At 43.1% G+C, this 21,359-nt stretch overlaps 1 protein-coding gene across 1 annotated transcript; it reads right to left on the reverse strand.

The window, feature by feature from the left end:
* Positions 1 to 3,054: 3,054 nt before the first annotated feature.
* Positions 3,055 to 7,007, reverse strand: mych (myelocytomatosis oncogene homolog). The gene is made up of 3 exons (XM_014970806.2): positions 6,768 to 7,007; positions 5,452 to 5,998; positions 3,055 to 4,215 (listed from the first exon to the last, which is right to left on the reverse strand). The coding sequence occupies exons 2-3, from the start codon at positions 5,981 to 5,983 to the stop codon at positions 3,692 to 3,694; spliced, it is 1,056 nt and encodes a 351-aa protein (XP_014826292.1). The 5' UTR covers positions 5,984 to 5,998; positions 6,768 to 7,007; the 3' UTR covers positions 3,055 to 3,691.
* Positions 7,008 to 21,359: the final 14,352 nt, after the last annotated feature.

Genomic DNA, 21,359 nt, shown 5'->3' on the forward strand with positions numbered 1-21,359 from the left:
GTAGTCAGTTAGTTAGTTGTAGTCAGTTAGTTGTAGTCAGTCAGTTAGTTGTAGTCAGTCAGTTCTAGTCAGTTAGTTGTAGTCAGTCAGTTAGTTGTAGTCAGTTAGTTGTAGTCAGTCAGTTAGTTGTAGTCAGTTAGTTAGTTGTAGTCAGTTAGTTGTAGTCAGTTAGTTAGTTGTAGTCAGTTAGTTGTAGTCAGTCAGTTAGTTGTAGTCAGTTAGTTAGTTGTAGTCAGTTAGTTCTAGTCAGTCAGTTAGTTGTAGTCAGTTAGTTGTAGTCAGTTAGTTAGTTGTAGTCAGTCAGTTAGTTGTAGTCAGTCAGTTAGTTGTAGTCAGTTAGTTAGTTGTAGTCAGTCAGTTAGTTGTAGTCAGTCAGTTAGTTGTAGTCAGTTAGTTAGTTGTAGTCAGTTAGTTGTAGTCAGTCAGTTAGTTGTAGTCAGTCAGTTCTGGTCAGTTAGTTGTAGTCAGTCAGTTAGTTGTAGTCAGTTAGTTAGTTGTAGTCAGTTAGTTAGTTGTAGTCAGTCAGTTAGTTGTAGTCAGTCAGTTAGTTGTAGTCAGTTAGTTCTAGTCAGTCAGTTAGTTGTAGTCAGTCAGTTAGTTGTAGTCAGTCAGTTGTAGTCAGTCAGTTAGTTGTAGTCAGTTAGTTAGTTGTAGTCAGTTAGTTGTAGTCAGTCAGTTAGTTGTAGTCAGTTAGTTGTAGTCAGTCAGTTAGTTCTAGTCAGTCAGTTAGTTGTAGTCAGTCAGTTAGTTGTAGTCAGTCAGTTGTAGTCAGTCAGTTAGTTGTAGTCAGTCAGTTGTAGTCAGTCAGTTAGTTGTAGTCAGTCAGTTAGTTGTAGTCAGTCAGTTGTAGTCAGTCAGTTAGTTCTAGTCAGTCAGTTAGTTGTAGTCAGTCAGTTGTAGTCAGTCAGTTAGTTGTAGTCAGTCAGTTAGTTCTAGTCAGTCAGTTAGTTGTAGTCAGTTAGTTGTAGTCAGGCTCTCTCTGTCCATTACTTCCCGGATGTTCCGTCCCGCTGTGTCTTTATTAATGTCATGTTTAAATATTACCTGTGAATGACGTCGAGCTTCGCGTTGCGCTACAACAAACTGCAGACATGGAGACAAATATAAACGGCGCAGTAAATGTGAAAAACAGCCATAAATGAACGAGTCCGTAAAGTTTCGCGACTAAACGCCATTATAATTATTAATATTAAGATAAGTGTCACAAATCTGTGCAGCAGCTGGCGGAGCCGCAGGAGGAGCACTGCGACAGCGAACAGGGCCGTAACGCAGAACCTGGAGGCTGGGGCAGCAGGGGGGTCTAAAATCCTACTTATAGTTTCCAGACAATAGAAACACACAAAAACACACACAAATTACTAACGTTTTTTTTGTACTGTTGTAACCATTACACAAACAAGCTCCCCTTCAGTTTAACCTTATAAGTGGAAACACATTGTTGATGTTACCATTATAAAATAACTTGCAATTAAATATCGGCAAAGCTTAATGTAATTTTCACAGGTGGCGGAGCGTTACTGTCAGCAGCTGCTGAAAGTAACGAAAAAAAGCTACTCTGAATGTAATTTAGTTACTTTCCAAATCAAGTAATCAGTAATCTAAGTTACTTTTTCCAGGAGTAATAAGTAACCCGGTTAGTTTTCAAAGTAACTATGCATCACTGATTATAGCTAATGTGTGTTACTACAAATAGCTAATATTTTTTAAAAGGTATCCAACTGAATTGCACATTCCTTTGGAGTGTGCCATTTTGATAAATGCAGTATTCTGTAATTTTTCCCATTACTGTATAGCATTAGAATGTTTATATTAACCCTTTGACTCCAAATGCGTTGATGTTCGCCTGAACTTCTCCAATGTGGAAGAAAAGGATATTTATTTACACCCATAGGAAACAATCTTTATGACCAGATGCTGAAATCCTGAAATTCAAGGGCTGTAAATCATCATTATATAAAATATTCCCTTCTCACCCTCTGCAGTCTCTCTCTCTCTCTCTCTCTTTCTCTCTCTTTCATCCTCTGAGCTCGGGTCCTCTACCAGAGGCCTGGCAGCTTGAGGTTCTCCTCCAGTATCTTGGCTGTGCCTAGAACTGCACATTTCTGGACTGAGATGTCTGATGTTGTTCCTGGGATCTGTTTGAGCCACTGCTCCAGTTTGGGGGTGACTGCCCCGAGGGCCCCGATGACCACAGGCACCACTGTGGTCTTCACCTTCCAGGCCTTCTCCAGTTCCTCTCTGAGGCCCTGGTATTTCTCCAGTTTCTCCTTTTTCCTGATGTTGTGGTCACTTGGTATTGCTACATCCACCACAACGGCTTTCCTCTGTTCTTTATCCACCACCACAATGTCCGGTTGGTTCGCCATTACCATCTTGTCTGTCTGGATCTGGAAGTCCCACAGGATCTTAGCTCGGTCATTCTCCACCACCTTTGGGGGTGTTCCCCACTTTGATCTCGGGGCTTCCAGTCCATATTCTGCACAGATGTTCCTGTACACTATGCTCGCCACTTGGTTATGTCGTTCCATGTACGCTTTCCCTGCCAGCATCTTGCACCCTGCTGTTATGTGCTGGACTGTCTCAGAGGCCTCCTTGCACAACCTACACCTTGGATCTTGTCTGGTGTGGTAGATCTGAGCCTCTATTGCTCTGGTATTTAGGGCCTGTTCCTGGGCGGCCAGGATGAGGGCCTCTGTGCTGTCCTTGAGTCCAGCTTTCTCCAGCCATTGGTAGGATTTCCTGATATCAGCCACTTCAGTTATTTGTCGGTGGTACATCCCATGTAGGGGCTTGTCTTCCCATGATGGTTCCTCCAGCACCTCGTCCTCTGTTCCCCATTGCCTGAGACATTCGCTGAGCACATCGTCCGTTGAGGCTTTGTCCTTGATGTATTTATGGATCTTAGATGTTTCATCCTGGACAGTGGCTCTCACACTCACTAGTCCTCTGCCTCCTTCCTTACGGCTTGTGTTCCCAGAAGGAACAATGGCAGAAAGACTGGGAACTATATATACATACACACATTCAGCAAGTCAAAAACCAAAAAACACAAAGTTTCCAAATTTGATATTTCATTTTATTTTCATATGGAAGGTGCTTTGTCTCCAAATATTCAAAACAAACTACCAAAATAATTTATTTTCAATAAAAAACTTTTACAAATATGTACAATAAAAGGAAAGGCCTAACTGCAGCCAGGTGGAGGTAGGTGTGTGAACGTTCTTGTAGAGGAACAAAACTAAAATCCCTGCCTTCTGGTTAACACCCGCTGCTGCAGCTGAACATCCCTTTTAACTTAACAGTTCATGACACAAAGAAGGCAACTAGTTTTAAATTAACTGGATCTTCAGGACGAACCAACTAGAACCTGCTGAAGCAAATAAAACCTGATGAGGAAGACCTCTGCATAAAAAACGTCTTTTCCATCAGAAAGGGGAACCTGGCTGTCCGGTTCGTCGCTTTAACACAAATGTTGAGTTTGATTCTTCAGCCACTGGGTTTCTCCTGGAACCGGCCCGACTGAAGGATCCGCAAGACATCCTGAAACATTCAAGTTTCACTGGGAAGACCGAGCTCCAGTTCGGCGTCCGGAGGGGGAAAAGAGGAAAACGACAGCAGAGACGGTTCTGTCTGTGTGCATCTCAGTCTGCGACGCTGCAGTCCCCCCCCCCTTCTCCCCCCGGCCGTTGCATTATCTGCGCAGCTGCTCCAGCCGGGCCTTCAGCTCCTCCTGCTTGGCACGCAGCCGGTCCTTGCGCGCCCGCAGCCGCAGGCTCTCAGCCTCCAGGCCGTAGATGCAGTCCCGCGCCTTCTTCAGGATCACCACCTTGGACGCCTTGTCGTTGTGCGACAGCTCCGGCACCTTGTCCCGCAGGCGCAGGAAGCAGTTCTTCAGCTCGTTGCGCCGCTGCCGCTCCATGACATTGTGAGTCCGCCGCCGTTCCTCCTCGTCCTCCGACGAGCTTCTGGAAGAAGAGGAGGAAGGGGGCGAGGCGGAGCTGCGGGTGGCGTGATGCGGCCGCGACGAGCCGTCGGCGCATCGCCAACGCTTGTGAGCAGACGGCGGAGGCGACGCGGGGCACGGCGCGGCGTAGTTGTGCTGCAGCTGGATGGCGCGCTGCTCCTCCTCTGGGTTCAGGCGGCGGACGGCCGGCTCGGCGGGCGACGGGCTGGACGAGCCCACGGACTCCAGCGACTCCACATCGATTTCTTCTTCTGTGGGGAAACGGAGCAGAGGACAAACGTTAGCGCCAACCGCCGTTAGCTAACATTTCATTCACAAAAAAAGTTTCAGAAAAACAACAAAAGATAAAAACTGGTCAAAGTGGAGATTAAAAAACAAAATCTTGTTTATGGAGATAATGCAGCAGGATTTACGTCACCAGACGGCTTGTTGTTGAACTTTACAACTACAGATTATTTTGACAATCTTAAAAAATAAGACTTTTTATGCAATATTTGAGATGCACATAAAGATGCAAATAAATAAGTTCCTTTTTTAAATAAAAACATTTTATTTCCTAAATACAATAAGGCAGTAGCGTTGCTTTGAATTTGAACCAGGTGAAGCCAAAACTGCCTCTGAGTTTTGACTAAATCAGATTTACACCAGTTAGTTTTTTATATTAAATGCAAAATGTTTACCTTGTGTAGTTTTGGCTCAATTGGTTTTCTGAAAACATTTTTCCAGCAATTTAGAATAGAATAAATTCAATTTGTCTTTATTGAGTCTGTATGCTCCAGTTAATTAATCGATTACTAAAATAGTTTAATTAATTGACCTTCTGGGCCATTGTTCAATTCCCAACAGGAAGTCATGGTTGTTTTGAAGCAATCTGATTGGCTGACCAGGTTCAGCTTTGCGCTGCCCCCTATGGGTTAGGCATGTTATAACAAGTGCAGTGGCTGAGATACTCATTTATGAAGAGCAGCTAGATTTCATTTTGATATGCAATAGAGTCATCCTCCTTTAATAAGTTTTAAAGTCGGGCAGAACCACCGAATCAAAAATTATTTTAACCTGCTGCAGTGAGCAACCAGCCTCCTTTCAGCTGCTAATGATTTCTGTAGAAACAAAAACTTAAAGTATTTTTGTTTCGTTTTTTGTCCAAATATATCTTTGTTTTGTCATTTAAAGTTAATGACAAGTAACTTCTAGATCCACTACCAGATTTTTACACTTATAACTTGGGGTAAATTTCTCCAGAGTGAAAAAAATATTTTAATCATTATTCAAGAATAACTGACACAAAAGAAGCTCTTGTGTCTTGCAGAAAAGTTACTTTAAGGTTAGTTTATTTCAGGCGAAGCTTTATAAACTAGACTGAAGTCCTTGGTGAGACGGTGTGTGTTTTTTCAGTGCAGACAGAAATCCTTGGTTGTATTTTGTGTTTTTGCAGTGTAACGTGTGCAGCTCGCAGCCAGGTCAGACAGGAAGTCGGCCGGACTCACCAGAGTCGCTGGAGGACGCGGAGGTCTCTCCGCCGGCCGAGCCGTAGTCTGACGTGACTTCTGAGGCGACCTGCTCCGGCGCATGGCGCTGCTCCGGTGCGGCGGCCAGCGTGTCCAGGCAGTCCAGCGTGGAGCCCACCAGGTCCTCGAAGATGTTGGTGTCGATGTCGGACAGCAGCGGGCTGGAGCCCAGCACCAACAGCTTCTCATCCAACTTCTCCGAAATGCAGAGCCACAGGGGGTCGTCGGCCGCCTCGTCCGGGGGCGTCCGGAGGTCGCCGTCGCGCTCGGTGGAGCCAAACAGGTCGCAGTTCCAGTTGAGCAGGTCCTGGTCCTCCAGCAGGATGTCGGACATGAAGCTGAGCTGGTCCTCCTTGGACAGCTGCTTGGCCTGGCCCGGCTTCAGGGGGGGGGAGCGTGGCGGCGTGGGGGGGTAGTACGGCGGCGTGGTGGTGTAGTCCATCAGGCTCTGCATGTCCTCGAACATGAACGGCTCCTTGCTCAGCCATTCCTGAGACAAACTGGTCAACATGTTGAGTCTCGAAGCCTGAGAAGAAAATCCAGAAAATAGAGCCGGCCTAGTTAAAGTTCCGCTGCTGTCTCCTACTGAAACCCCCCCAGGACCATCTGCGCTTCTTATACCTGTTTACATCACGCTGGCCACGCCCCTTTACTCCCAGCGCCCCCCCTCTCTACACACCATGACGTCACAGAACAGTTGGGGCAAAAACTTTGTTTTTTTTCCCCGAAACTTTAAACCAACAAAACCAAAAACAAAAAACAAGAGACTAACGGTTCCGGTTCTGTGAGACGGAACCCAGCGGACCCAAACCAGTTCTACTGGTCCTGAGCGGGGAGTGGGCTTCCCGCTGGGTCGGAACCAGTGGGGAACAAAGCAGCAGCGTGGGCCGTTAACGCTGCCCGGTTAACCCCGTTAACCCTAACTCCTTTTTTTATCCTAAAATTACAACAAAAATAATGTTTTTGCTCAACTTCAGTTTTTATTGCTGAGCAAAAATATAAAAACTATTTTCTGCAACTTTTTCTTAGAAAAAAATAATAAAAATAACTGGTTGTCTTGACGTCAAGTAGAGTCATGTAAATATTAGTTTTCCTTTAAAGAGTCTTTGTGAATGAAGCCCAACGCACATCAGGAGCGGGGCATTTAAACGCTGACGTGCCTCTGCGGAGCCACACGTGATACCGGCTTTCACCGTCCGGGAGCTGCAGCCACGCAGCCCACGGGTCACATGCACGGCGTGCAGCGTGCTTTAAAACTTACAGAAACTGTATTAAAGACGCATGCAGAGTCTTACCGTCCGCAGTTAAAAGCAGGAATTCTCAATGAAGAAAACGGGGGAAATTGAAATTATCCAATAAAATCCACGCGGAGTGGTCGTGCTCTTAAATGTTTCTGCTTAAATGAAACTTTCTGCGTGTAAAATGAAAGTTGGAACACGGCAGCATTGTGTGGAAGTCCGCGAGTGTCCGGTCCTGCGTGTCCCACAGAGAGCCCACGTCTCCTCCTACGCTGCAGCAGCACAACACTGTGGGTGTGGCTCGAAAACGGCTATATGTACCGCCCCTGCGGTATCCTTCCGCCACGAATGAAAAACCCGCGAAAACTCACAAAACAGCAAAAAAGCTGCTAGTGGTGAACCAAAGTGCCGCCTAAATAACCGCAGCGGCGCCCTTTGCGGATAAAGTCCAGGCGCAGAAGCCGATATTTAGCGCGAAGTGCGTTAAAACGGCCGTGCAGTGGAACTACCGCGGAGGGATATATGGGTCACTCGGTTTCTGAGAAAGTCGTGGCGGCAAAAACTGAACACGTGGGGCGAAGCTGTGAAAAAGCGGCTAGCTAACTTACAGTCCATCCTGCGTGCGACCATCAGAACCTGTACGGAAGAGCCGCCGCCATATTGAGAGAGGCAAATTCTCCTAGGAAAGCAGAACAAACTTTATTCTAAACTGGGTTTTTATAATAAACAAGACTGAAAAGTTTACCTTTAATTACATGTGATATATTTTATAATGATTTTAAAACTAGTAATGGCAATCATAAAGATGAAAAAGAAAAATACTAGCAAAATACAAATTAAGCCATTCCAGTTAATTTCTACAGAGCCCTCTGGGGCACATGGGAAAAATTTTCTTTTGCATTCCCTAGCAATAAGTTTACTGCAATTTTTGCTGGTCTATTTTGTAGTCTTTAGTGCAAAAAACTGATTGAGAGCCGATTTATTCACTGCATCTTTAAATGCAGTGAATAAATCGATAAAGGTTGAGATGGAACTGTACATGAAAACGGCCCTTTAAACCATTCAAACCAACACAAAAAAGACACAATCAAAACTGTCAGATGACTCATTACCCTGACAATAACCCAGAAATAGTCCAAGTGTGAATTATTTTTATTTCTTTCCTACTTATAGAAAGTTTATGTTTATATCATAGGGCCGTGGTGCATTTCTATCCTTAAGAAAAAGATATAAAACTTCAGATATTTCACAACAAGATAATAACATATATAGAAAAACCTCACAAAGGCCTTAATATTAAAGCAGAGAGTATGATGGCCCCGTAACAAAAGCTTACAGTATTCAGTTATGCTGCATGAACTGATCAGGACATTATTGCGAGAGAACGCAAAAGTCTTTTCAAAGGAACGCAAAAGAAAAATAATTCCCCATGTCCCCAAGAGGGCTCCGTAAATTTCAGAAAAATATGCCAAGCGACTAGGTTTTTTTTTTCTCTCTCTCTTGCTCTCGATGAAGGCGAACGCTTTTTCCCTCTGCTCCCTCCCTGCCCATTCCTGCCCTGTTTTTGTCCTGTCTTTTTCTCTTTTTCTATATTTTTGGAGCTTTTCTTTGCACATCCTCCAAATCTATAAATTATGGATCTGGTCAACCGATCTCTCAATGCAATTGATCAAATTTTCTCTACGAAAAGTCTGGGCACAGGAGAGCCTCTTGTCCTGTGGGGACACACCCGGCGGGATTCACCCTGGATTTATTCATGATAACAGGATTTCTGCTGTTTGGAGCTTGTGGATTCCTGGATTATTGACAAATTTGTGACAGACTTGGCCGAACTAGCGAACACTCAGACTGTTGGTATGGACAGAGACGAGGACTCTAAAACTCACTAACGAGTTGGAATCGATCTTGGAGAAGTTGCTAGTTTCGGCTCAGTGGAACAACCAAACTAATTTGAATGATTGTGAACTGGGATGTATCGGAGAGACTTTAGGGAAGATTGAAATTTATAAGATTTATAATCTTCCCGACCTAAGACATTCTGTTTCTGAATTGGCTTTCCCCGTGTGGCCTTGGAAGGGCTGCATATCTCTAATCTCCTTGAAGATATCTAAACGCTCCTTCCCACCTCACCCCCTCCTGTTTCCATGGAGTTGTGAAGCTGAACGCTCCTAAGGACATTCCTTGATAATACCTCTATCAAACTCTGCCAGGGGCTCAGTAACGTTTCTTCATGCCCCTTTGACGTCACCGCCTTCACTCATGTCTTTGTTTTGCCCTTTGTTTTGTCTGAAATTTGCCATCTGCCCTAATGTGTCCTTTCCTCTTTTCCTTTGGTTTGTTATTTTGTTTGTATTTCCTTTTTACTCATGTAAAGCGCTTTGAATTGCCTTCTTGCTGAAAATGTGCTATATAAATAAAATGACCTTACCTTAGGTTTAATTCAGTCTTTCGCCATCTTGTTTCCTAAAAAGAAAAACAAAATATTAAAGAGTTGATGTAAAACCCCTTTGTCTTATTTTTCAGATTCCATATTTTAATGCTGAATAATGTTTACCAATCTTTTGTTAGAACTTCTCCATTGTAAGAAGGCGGCTGTGGGTTTGAATCCCACGTGTGTGAAGTCATGAAGTTTGCATGTTTTCCTGACTGCTAACTGCTCTCTGACTCAGAGGTATTGTGTGTGTGTTAATGTGTGTGTTTGTGGTTGTCTCTCCCATGTGTCTGTGTTGCCTGGTGATGGACTAGATGTCCAGAATGTCCCCATCTCCTGTCCAGTGACCGCTGGAGACAGCAACCCTTCAGCTGCGTAGATGATTGACCAAAATATCTTATTTGCTAAATATTAATTTATTTGTATTTATATTATAATACAGAAAATATTATGCTCATATAGTGAATGTGATTGCTCTTTAAGAAATTTATTTTGTATTTATAATTTATTACATATTTGGTTTGAAACAGGAGACTGTTTCAGACAGCTTGACTTAATCTTTTCAAGCAGGACTCTGCACTGCAAAAACACTAAATCTTACCATGTATTGTTGGTCTACTTTCTAGTCCAAACATCTTAGGTCAATAATTTCTTAATTTTGATCAAATAAAAAAATGTTCTAGTTCTACTGGCAGATTATTTCACTTATAACGTGGGAAAATGTTTCATTATAACTGAAAAATCTGCCAGTTGGAATTATTTCCTTTCTTGCTGAAAAGTAACTTGTAAATTAGTTTTGTCTTCTTTTAGGTGTAGTAAGATATTTCCACTGGAAACTAGACAAAATCGCTTTGCAAGATTTTGTCTTTTTGCAGTGTGCGGATGTGTCTTCATAAATAATGCCACTCCCAATATGGCAGCCATAGCTATGAATGATATACGTCCATGTCTCTATGAAGGTGTGCCTGGATTAGATCTGAAGGCCTTAAACTGAAACATTTCCAGGGTTTTTAATGACTAACGGGAGTCGGCCATGTTCTCCTCTGATCACTTCCTGTGTGGAAACTGAGCCAGCAGAGCAGCGGAGGGTCACATAACAGGCGGATCAGCCAATGGGAGTGAGATCAGCTTCTGTTCACGTCAGCTGGATGCTGCAAGTGGAGCCACATGCGTTAAATACTCTGAACATTCACTGATACTCCAGTGAACAAATTCTCACTGTTCATGATTCAGTCACAAATCTGAACATAAAGAGCCGTGACGTCATCCACACGCGGAAACCAACGGACTGTTTTCTCCTTTGTGATTCATGAGAGCTGGACACCAACCAGCTGGGCAGCAGGGTGAACACACTCCCACCCCGTTCAGAACCAGAGTCTGTCTCCGCGGACAGCAGCTGGCTGTTCGGTCACGAAGCAGAAAATAAGTGGGATAAAGCGCCACCTACAGGCAGAGCACGGTACTGCCGCTGAACTGTGAGCTCAACCTGCTGGCAGACTTAATGATTCCAGGGTTTCCCCCAGAAAACTTGCTAAGCCGGGTGGTCGGGGCGTCGAGGCGGTCCACCGTGATCCACCGTGTTTTGTATTAAAAGATGTTAAGTTGACAGGAAATGTAAAAGTATTACTGTGTAATTATATGTTACAGGAAAAGATCTCCAGTGAAATGCTATTTAAACCCACAACTAGTCTAAAAACAACAAATTTGCACTTCTGTTTAATCCAAATTAAGTCAGCAGCTCCATCAGGCCCCTAAGAGCTTCAGGGGCCCCATAAACACAAATATTTTAAAACAGACCACAGATACATAAATGTAACACTTGTTTATTGAGATGATCAATGCTGTTAAATTTGATTCAATTGTTTAGGCATACACAAATTAAATTAACATTTAAATACAAGATTTTAAGGAGCTGGCAAGTTTACTTTGTAAAACTTCAAAGAACAATATTCATAGTTAATTGTTTTGTTACCATAGCAACAATCTGATGCTGTGAGTTTAGTCTTTGAATTTACAAATCCAATTTAGTAAACTGTGGTTATAACTTATTGCTTTTTAGGTTGACCAATTAAACTACTCCCTTCTCCCATTTTTCACTAAATCTAACACAGAAGCTGTTAGAGGTGCTGATGATTTTAGCAACAAAAGGGGCCCCTAAGTCAGATTCTGCTCCAGGCCTCATACAGCCTTGGACCGGCCCTGCATGATGAGTTAAATCTGCTGCACTACGCAGAGATGCGCAACAAACAGGAGATTTAATTCAATGCTGCTAATGTGGCTTTAGTAGCTCTTCCATTTCGTTTCTGTTGAGACGGAAACACCCCATATAATTGTTCGTTCACAGAGATAAATCATTCTCACCGCTCCACAACGCGCCTCTGAATTCGCTACAAGTTATTCCTGCGGTTCACATTGAGCTGGACTCGCATCATAAATCTGTGGATATTTGGCTGCTTAATTCTGGGTTTCAGCATCATTTCACTGAATTTCTCCCAAAGCTGAAAATCTTCTTGTTCCAGTCGAGTCAAAAGTCAATTTATTTAAAACAAAAACACGACATTACACCGAGTCCAAATTAAGAAACATCCACAAAAATCAACTTTAAGGCAATTAGTAAGTTAATGTGGACATGTTTGGAATGTAGAAAATAAAATATTTTACTAAACAGGAACAGAAACAGATATAGATATCACAACCAGGGGATGCTGCAGAGTGCTGGGAGAACGCAGGTTATGCTACACAGATTAGATTATTCTAGTTGATCAGTATTTTCAGAAATTGTGGAGTACTCACTATTTAGACCACTCACTATTTAGACCAATGTCACATTTTATAGATTACTAGAAACTCTTATTGTTGCAACCCAGAATTAGAACGAACCTAGGATCCAGAAAAACTACTTCCAGAACAGAAACATGTTTTTTTATTTAAAAAAAAAAAAAGCTTATGTGAACAGCAGTATCACTTTAGATCAACATTAGATTTTTTTTCCTTCTTTTACTTTTTCTTTTGGTCATTTTGTTTGTATTTAATTCATCTGTGGCAGGAGCAGTGTGATAATTGGGAACTTAAGTTTAAAAACACTATTTTAATTGGTTGCAACAACTCCACTAAAAAGTTACCTTTAAGGCACACAGACCCGCTACAGATGAGGCTTGAGACAATCTCACAATGTAACAATTTTATTTATTTCACAAATCAAAAATACTAGTCTAAAACCACTCACACATTAAAAGTCAGTGTTAGCACAACTCAGGGATGGGAGTGCAATTCGGGGTAGTGTCCTAAAAGAAACACAGCAAACGAAACAAGGCAAAACAAAAGAAAATCGTGCACCAAACCAGAAGCAGTACCACCACCCGGAAAGTCCACCACCACCACGAGCTGGCCGTTCCTGTCAAAAAAATATAAAGGAGAGACATTCAAATTACAAACAATACAATTATGCAGTTCAGCCCACAATCAGCAGCAATAGTCCAAATTAAGAGTCTGTCCGGGGAGAAACCGATCCGCTGTAGCAGACGCCACTCAGAGCGGCAGTAGAAAGATAGTCCGAGCTGATCACCAATCAGCCCAAATCAGCCACACTGGACGAGGGATAGGAGCCAGCTTTACGCCGACCAGGACGGCGGGCATGAAGCCAGCAAACAGGACGACAGGTAGGCAGCCGACAGGTTATCCAGTTGACAGGCGGACCGTCGGTCGGGGACAACCAGAACAGCGGGCAAACAGCAGCGGCTATCAAAATAAATGTTAGAAATGGAATCTAAAAGCATCCAAACTCCAGCACTTCACCTGCCTTACCTAGCGTGCAGCACCAACAAACACCGAGGTCTGAACCGGAAGGAAAACAACATGATGTCAACCAGGTGAGGGAGGGTCCTTTATATACAGGCAGCCAGCGCCACAACCAATTAAATTCAGGCACTTGTGTGGTGCGTTCAAAGGCCACAGGACATACTGTCACACATGTAAAGCACTTTGAATTGCCTTACTATTAAAAATGTGTTATATAAATAAAATTACTTTACCTAGTGCAGAAAATAAAACAATAAATGACTCAACAGTAAATAAAGACCCCCCAGCTTTACCCCCCACCTTTCACTCGCGCGCGGCGCTCCAGGACATGCGCAGTGGTTTCCTCTCGGCGGCAGAAAATGTCTGTCTAATCGTCAGTAATATAATAGTGCTGCATAAATCATAAGAAATCTACGGTGGCCGACAGGTGCAAATGCGCAGCAAAAGAGAAAACATGCAAACAAAAGAAAAGACACACCCCCGAATCAAATGCAGCAAACAAAAAAGAAAACACCCCCGAATTAGAAAACACCCCCGAATTAAATGCAGCAAACAAAAAAGAAAACACCCCCGAATTAGAAAACACCCCCGAATGAAATGCAGCAAACAAAAAGTGTTGAAAACGGAAGTGCTCCAGACCACTAGGGGGAGTCTAACAAAAAATAGCTGTGTCCGAATTCAGGCTCTGCATCCTTTAAAGCGGGTGTTCAGAAAAGCAGCAATGGCGACAAAATAATTTTTGCTGTATTACACTTAAAATTACACAAAATTATTTTTTACAATGTTTTTAGGCGAGAATGTAGATGTGTAGATCTGAAATATCTGCTCGGTTCATTAATAAATCACCTACTTCCAATATTGCTCCGACGTTTTCGGAGATGTCTTCTCCCGCTGCATTAACAGCCAGCTTCACTCGCAAGCTATCAGCTGGCCGGGCGCTCCATGTAGATATTAATAAAGTATTTAATTTATTCCTGAGCAAATGGGTTTGACTGATTAAAGTTAAGCCTTCAAACATAGTTTATTTAACTGTAATGTCTTACTACCTGAGATCTGGAGAGTATTTGAAAATGAATAATATCCCTTGTATACATTAAACATTTTAGAATCAGACAGATTTTCTTTTTACTATAGAACAACCTTTATTACAAAAGGTGAAGAATAATACAGAAATAAAGAGTAAAAAACAACTGAGTCCGTTTTTTTTCCTTCGCTGCTCTGTGCTTCACGTTGTCACGGTTGCTAAGCAACATAACGCCGAGATGGAGGCTAGGCAGCTAGCCGGAGGCTACAGCTTCTCTCTTCTGGTCGTCCATATTCGTGGCCTTCGAAGGACCCGTCTTCTGTAGATCGGGCCGTTTCTCACATAGACATAATAAAAGGACAGACGCCTAATGAACCGCTCTCGTCTTATCAATACATACTTATATAAGTATACAAACATAAATAAATAATCATTAATACTGAATAATATACATTAGGCTATGCATGATTATGCACGCACACACACACACACACACACACACATATATATATATATATATATATATATATATATATATATATATATATATATATATATATATATATATATATATATATATATATATATAATGTTTTCCAGCCTACGAGTTCTGGTTTAAGAGTGATTCAGCAGCTGAGATTGGGTCCAAAATCCGATACGAGATTCATCCGTGCTGTGCAGTGAATCTGTCTCTCCCTTCTTCCTCACGTCGTAGGAAACCTTCAAAACAAAAACGGGACATTTTCGAGTTATCTTACGTTGACTGAGTTAAATAATTAAATAATAGCCATTGTCATCTGTGTAAACTTTGCTGGTGAATGTTATGATTTTTATAATATTGTTTCATTTCTATAGTAGGCTCTTGTATCAGATAATCTAAATGTTGGAGAATGACTGAAACATTTTAAGATTTACGGAATCTCGGTTAGCTGTCAGAGCGGGGGCTGAACACCAAGCACTATAGCTAGCATTAGCTGGTATTTCGCCAGTGGACATAAATACAGTATAGTAATATTCTAATCACAAAAATACACAGTAATATGTCCATCTTACTTGCGAAAAGTCTGTCGAGCCCTCACGTCAGTAGTCCGTCGATCCGATCAACAATATTCCGCAGTGCTGAAGGCATCTTCTGCTGTTTTGGTTGAGCAAAGCAAAGTGTATTTGCGCCGGAGCAGCCAATCGTGGGGGGGAGGGTGTACTCTTTTATTATGTCTATGCTTCGAAGGATCAGTTTCTCAGGGCCCTTGAAAGGATGCAGAGCCTGAATTCGGACACAGCTATTTTTTGTTAGACTCCCCATAGTGGTCTGGAGCACTTCCGTTTTCAACACTTTGTTTGCTGCATTTAATTCGGGGGTGTTTTCTTTTTTGTTTGCTGCATTTGATTCGGGGGGGTGTCTTTTCTTTTGTTTGCATGTTTTCTCTTTTGCTGCGCATTTGCACCTGTCGGCCACCGTAGAAATCCGATGGCCAGAGCTAACTCAACATCGCTTCGCTTTCACAGACGGTGGGAACAGCGTCTAACTTTTTTCGTCACTTAGAAAAGTAGCTCAAAGAAGGTAAGCTCCGTTAACGTGATGTTAGCAAAGCTAGCTGTACAGAGACATATAAACATTTGTGATTAAAAAAAAATCACTCACTGCCTGAATTATTGTGCGGAGGTGTTGACTGACTTGTCGTATATATGGGACAACGCTGTGTCCAAAAGTCTGCAATATAGTGATGTGACATTCAGAAACAGTCGATTCTTCTCCACGGCTCTTTACTTATTAGATAGGACTGGAGTGTCACTCACGGAGAGCCGTTGTTCTATCAGATTACCATACGCTGTCAGGATAGCAAACATGCAGTGAGTACCATGCCTGCGCATGCGCATTAAGAAGTCCGACCGTCAGTGGATTTGTCAGTTCAGCATACGCAACAAGTTATGACGAAAATAAGTCTTTAAATTGTTTATAATATGACATAATATGATAACTAGATAGATATCCATGCGTTGTTGTGGTTTGAAATGTGTTTAAAGCAGGTCTGGCTGCAGCTGGATGCCATACAACTGTTAACCAAGTGTATGATGATCTACGTCATGATTCTATGTTGCTGATTAAATAAAATCATATGGTAATGACAGCGTATGCATGTCTGAGCTAAGCGTACGACTATCTGATCTGACAGAACACCCGTTCTTTGTTCTAGTAATGCTCTGTGTACACTGCATCATTATTTAATTATGTACGTTGATATTTAAATTAACAAATAACTAAAACACAAGAACGAAAGAGCACGCAGAGCATGCACATTGCTCTTTGTTTTTGTTCCAAGTGGCAGCTGTAATGTCTGCCATGATGTCAGACTACCTGGCTTCATGTACTGGGATAGAGAGTGAAAACAGTCCCGATGAGCGCCTTCTGTTTGGTTACTTCTTGCTTGTTGCTCCTTGGTCAGTGTTCATAGTTGAGCATTATTTACCGTCAGGGCATTGCCTCAATTGCTATGTTTAATGGTGCAACAGTGGTGGTTTCTTACATGAGCAATATGGGCAAATGCCCAGGGTGTTATGTTTTTAGGGATGGCACGAGACCATCACACTTTGTAGCACAGAAATGGAATATTTAATATTGGTAAAATGTATTAAGTATTTAATATCTATGTGTTTTTATGGGAATATGGATCTTTCAGATTATTTTGAGAAGCAATTTTGATCATATTTTACATTTTATTGTGTCATGTAGCACGGCGCTGGTCTTGGTCTTGACTCGGTCTCGGACCCTAAAAGTCTTGGTCTTGTCTTGGTCTCAGGTTAGGTGGTCTTGAACACAACACTGCCCCCCACCTTTACCCCCCAGTTTTACCCCCCAGTTTTACCCCCAAGCTTTACCCTAAAAACCAAAACTTTTTCTCAATACTAAAGAATCATTGGCTTCAATTGAGCTGCTAAATCTGCTGAAAGGATTCTAGTAATTCAGTTTTTCATCATTTCAAGGGAATTAATATATTTTCAGTGCAGACACAATGACTGCAGAGAAACGAGGCTTTAAACAAGCAGGGCGCCTCCGATGCAGGGCCCCTCCGAAGCAGGGCCCCTCCGATGCAGGGCCCCTCCGAAGCAGGGCCCCTCCGATGCAGGGCGCCTCCGATGCAGGGCCCCTCCGAAGCAGGGCCCCTCCGAAGCAGGGCCCCTCCGATGCAGGGCCCCTCCGATGCAGGGCCCCTCCGATGCAGGGCCCCTCCGAAGCAGGGCCCCTCCGATGCAGGGCGCCTCCGATGCAGGGCCCCTCCGATGCAGGGCCCCTCCGATGCAGGGCCCCTCCGATGCAGGGTCCCTCCGATGCAGGGCGCCTCCGATGCAGGGTCCCTCCGATGCAGGGCCCCTCCGATGCAGGGCCCCTCCGATGCAGGGCGCCAGTAAAACCTCCTTTGAGAAATTAAAACTCAAAGTTCTGGAAGTTCTTTGGCTGAGAATCTTCTTTGGAACAGTTATGTTTGTAAAAGGCCCGTCTGGCCTGACCTGCAGCTGCAGCAGCTGATGCGACCTGACGTGGTTTGGGTGGAGTTTTCCTCCCAGCATTCAAAGCGACTCCATCAGCTGCTGGAAGACGAGGCAGGAAGAGAGGTGGGCGGCCGCGCCACATTCCTTCTGGGAAACAGCCTTCATGTGGTGTGTGTGTGTGTGTGTGTGTGTGTGTGTGTGTGTGTGTGTGTGTGTGTGTGTGTGTGTGTGTGTGCCTCAGCATGCTGCAGGGACTCATTAAGCAGCTGCAGCTTTGCCAGGAACTGGTAGAAGTTCATCCTGCTGCATTTCCCCAGAGCTGCATGTTGCAATGAATCTAACAACATTTTTACAGATGAACACATTTCTGGTTTCTTCTCTCTGAGGAGTTTAAATATTACTGGATGATCAGAAACCTAAACCTGACCCCTGACCCCAATAGACGGACAGATGAAAAAACATTCAACACTTTTCAGTTTTAGATCCTTTTCATCACTGAAAACAGAAACAATTGAAGGATCTCTCTCTCTCCTGATGAAATGTGAGGAGCTGCTTCAGTTTCTTCTCTGCAGGCCGAGTCTCTGGGAACAAAACGTTTCTTCCTGTTTTATTTTCTTCTTCAGTTCCCCTTTCTCACGGTGTCAGCATCCCTTCATTCACAACTTTTCTTTTCCTCCGTGATGTTTCTTCTTCCAGAAGGCTTCCTAGATTTTAAACTGTCATAAAAACATTTTCTTTTCTTTCTTCTTCTGACCAGCTTTTTGGGATCTGCAATGAACTTCTCTTCAAGCTTCAATAGAAGCGTTGTGGTCGACTGAGATAAATGTAACAACTTCAGGTTTTCCAGTGTGTGCGTCTGCAGCAGAGAAGTCAACCTGGTTCAGAGTCACTAATTTCACCAGAGCTTTTCAAGAAACTACTTACAATATTTGATAACATCTACTACAAATCTATTGTCATTTTTAAACTATTTTATTGCTCTTTTTCAGAGTCCATCACTGGGAGTAGTGATGACCTCTGACCTGAACCTTCAGAGCCACATTAAGACAGTCACAAAGTCGGCCTTCTATCACCTGAAGAACATCTCCAGGATTAGAGGACTGATGTCTCAGTGAGATCTAGAGAAACTCATCCAGGCGCTTATCTTCAGCCGCATTGATTCCTGCAACAGCGTCTTCACAGGTCTGACTAATAAATCAATCCTCCAGCTGCAGCTGATCCAGAAGCTGCTGCTGCTGCTGTTCTCACTAAAACCAGTTAGATAGAGACATAACACCAGTTTTAAAGTCCCTACACTGGCTCCCTGTAGCTCAGAGGATAGACTTTAAAATACTGTTAGTTTATAAATCACTGAACGGTTTAGCACCACAATACCTTAAAGATCTGTTATTGCTGTACCAACGTCTAGACCCCTCAGATCTTCTGGTTCTGGTTCTGCTCTGCATCCAGAACCAGAACCAAACGAGGAGAAGCAGCATTCAGTTTCTATGCACCACAGATTTGGAACAAACTTCCAGAAAACTGTAAAACAGCTGAAACACTGAGAGCCTTTAAATCTCAACTTAAAACCCACCTGGTTAAAGTTGCTTATGGCTAAATTAGGGTTTAAATGTTTTTATCTTTTTTAATCTTTTTCAAAATCTCTTTCTCACCGTTTATTCAATGGCACATGCTGTTTTATTTTAATTATGTAAAGCACTTTGAAATGCCTTGCTGCTGAAATGTGCTATACAAATAAATTTGATTGATTTTTAGGATTGAAAATAAAGAAAAACTTGTAATTAAGCCGTTTGATTGCAACGTTTTGGAGCTTTGATGCTGCCATTCACAGCCTAAAAGTTCAGGAAATCTGTGACTTGAAAATTGAGGCGCAGCTCAAGTATTTTACAAAGAATGAGTAAAAATGAGTCTGGATGTACAGACTTTACATTCAACACTGGAAACTTTTTATTTTGGTTGAGTTTCTATTAGTTCACTTAAAATAATACAAAACTAACTTAGAAGTAACTGTTATAAGTTATTTGTATTTGCAAGATATTCTAGCTTTTTCTAAGTCAATAATTCTGAGTTTAAAAGTTCTTCCAAGAAGATTATTTCACTGAAAAACTGTCATGAGGGGTGAGGGAGGACACAGGCAGACCCCAGGATAAAGGTGATGATGATGATTTAATGAAGAAAACACAAGAATCTGGCAGAACGGACTGGTGAGACGACGAGGATCCGACGAGAGACAAAGACAACAGGTGGGTTTAAATACACAGGGAGGATAATCAGGGAACAAGACACAGCTGGGAACCATCAACAGGGAGGACAGGACATCACAAGTACTCAGAGGGGAACAGAACTGACTAAACTCAGAAAAAAACTTGAAACTAATACACAGAACACAGATCACCACAAAAACACTTTTATTCCCACAAGTGTAAAAATCTGCCAGTGGAACTAAAACTTCTCCCCAAAACTATTAAGGAATTATTGGCTTAAGACAAGCTAATATATGTTGCCCAATAAGTTAATTGTAAGTTATTTGTCTTCTTTTAAGTGTGCTGAGATATTTTGAGTTTTTGCAGTGCAGGATCAATATTTCACTATGAGGAAGCAGCTAAGCAGCGAGAGCGATCGTTGTGTTTTAACGGCTTAAATCAGGTGCGTGTGTGTGTGCATCAGTTGTGTGTCAGGACAGATAAGGGAATCCGTGCTGATAATCACTGCGAGACAGACGCTGCTCAACCCTACCAAGCCATCAGCCCGTCTGGACCAGAACTGAATCACTGAAACAGCAAGAAGCCACTCACAGATACACACCATCTGCTGCTGCTACACACACACACACACACACACACACACACACACACACAGAACTTCCATGGAAGCAGAGAAACGTTTCACAAACCCTTTCCCCATAAATGCCCTTCAGCTTTCTCCCCATGTTCACTTTGGACTTTAAATCATTTTTTTAAATCCGAAGAACTGCCACTAGGGGGCAGCTTGCATACAAACCTTTAATGGCGTTAAGCGCAGCATGTGAAAACCTAAATAAAATATAAAATAACTAACCAGCCATCAGACTAGAGCAAAGTTTATCTTTCCTGAGTTCCTCTGATCATTCAAGGAGCTTCTTCACAAATGTAGACTGTGGGCGCCAACGTTAGCATCAGCTTCTGCATGTTAGTGTTGAGATGCTATTTTAGCCTAGCATAACTTTGCTGATAGGCTAACTGCTTTTAGCACAACTTGAACACAATAACAGACGTTTCCAGCGTCCAATCAGATTGTTTGAAGCAGAATTGAACCCAGAGAAGCTGCTTCATTGTGAATGTTAGCGGATGGAAGATTTACAGCAGTTAATGGAAGCCATATTGGTGGGATTGAGGAGGTCTTTGAAGTATTCCGCCCACAACGTCCCGAGTCGAGGTCAGCAGCAGACCATCCCCACTATAAACAGTGTTGGTGCTGCACTGCTTCCCCCTCCTGAGACGCCGGATGGTGGACCAGAATCACCTCGAAGCTGTGCGGAAGTCTTTCTCCATGGCATCTCCAAACTCCTCCCATGCCTGAGTTTTTGCCTCAGCGGCCACCCGAGCCGCGTGCCGCTTCGCCCGCCGGTACCCATCGGCTGCTTCTGGAGTCCCACAGGCCAAAAAGGCCTGATGGGACTCCTTCTTCAGCCTGACAGCATCCCTCACCGAAGGTGTCCACCAACGGGTTCGAGGGTTGCTGCCATGACAAACACCAACAACCTCATGGCCACAGCTCTGAAAAGCTGCATCAACAATGGAGGAGCGGAAACATGCTTCGCTCAAACCTGTCTGCCTTGGGTGACCCTACCAGGGGCATGAAGTACCACTGGGACACTCTAACCCTCCACCACGATAAGGTGGCTGTTAAGATCCATGTAATTAATTGA

The sequence above is a fragment of the Poecilia mexicana genome, unplaced genomic scaffold (genome assembly GCF_051168715.1).
Source record: "Poecilia mexicana isolate PSO_F unplaced genomic scaffold, ASM5116871v1 scaffold_5, whole genome shotgun sequence".
Lineage (NCBI taxonomy): Eukaryota > Metazoa > Chordata > Actinopteri > Cyprinodontiformes > Poeciliidae > Poecilia > Poecilia mexicana.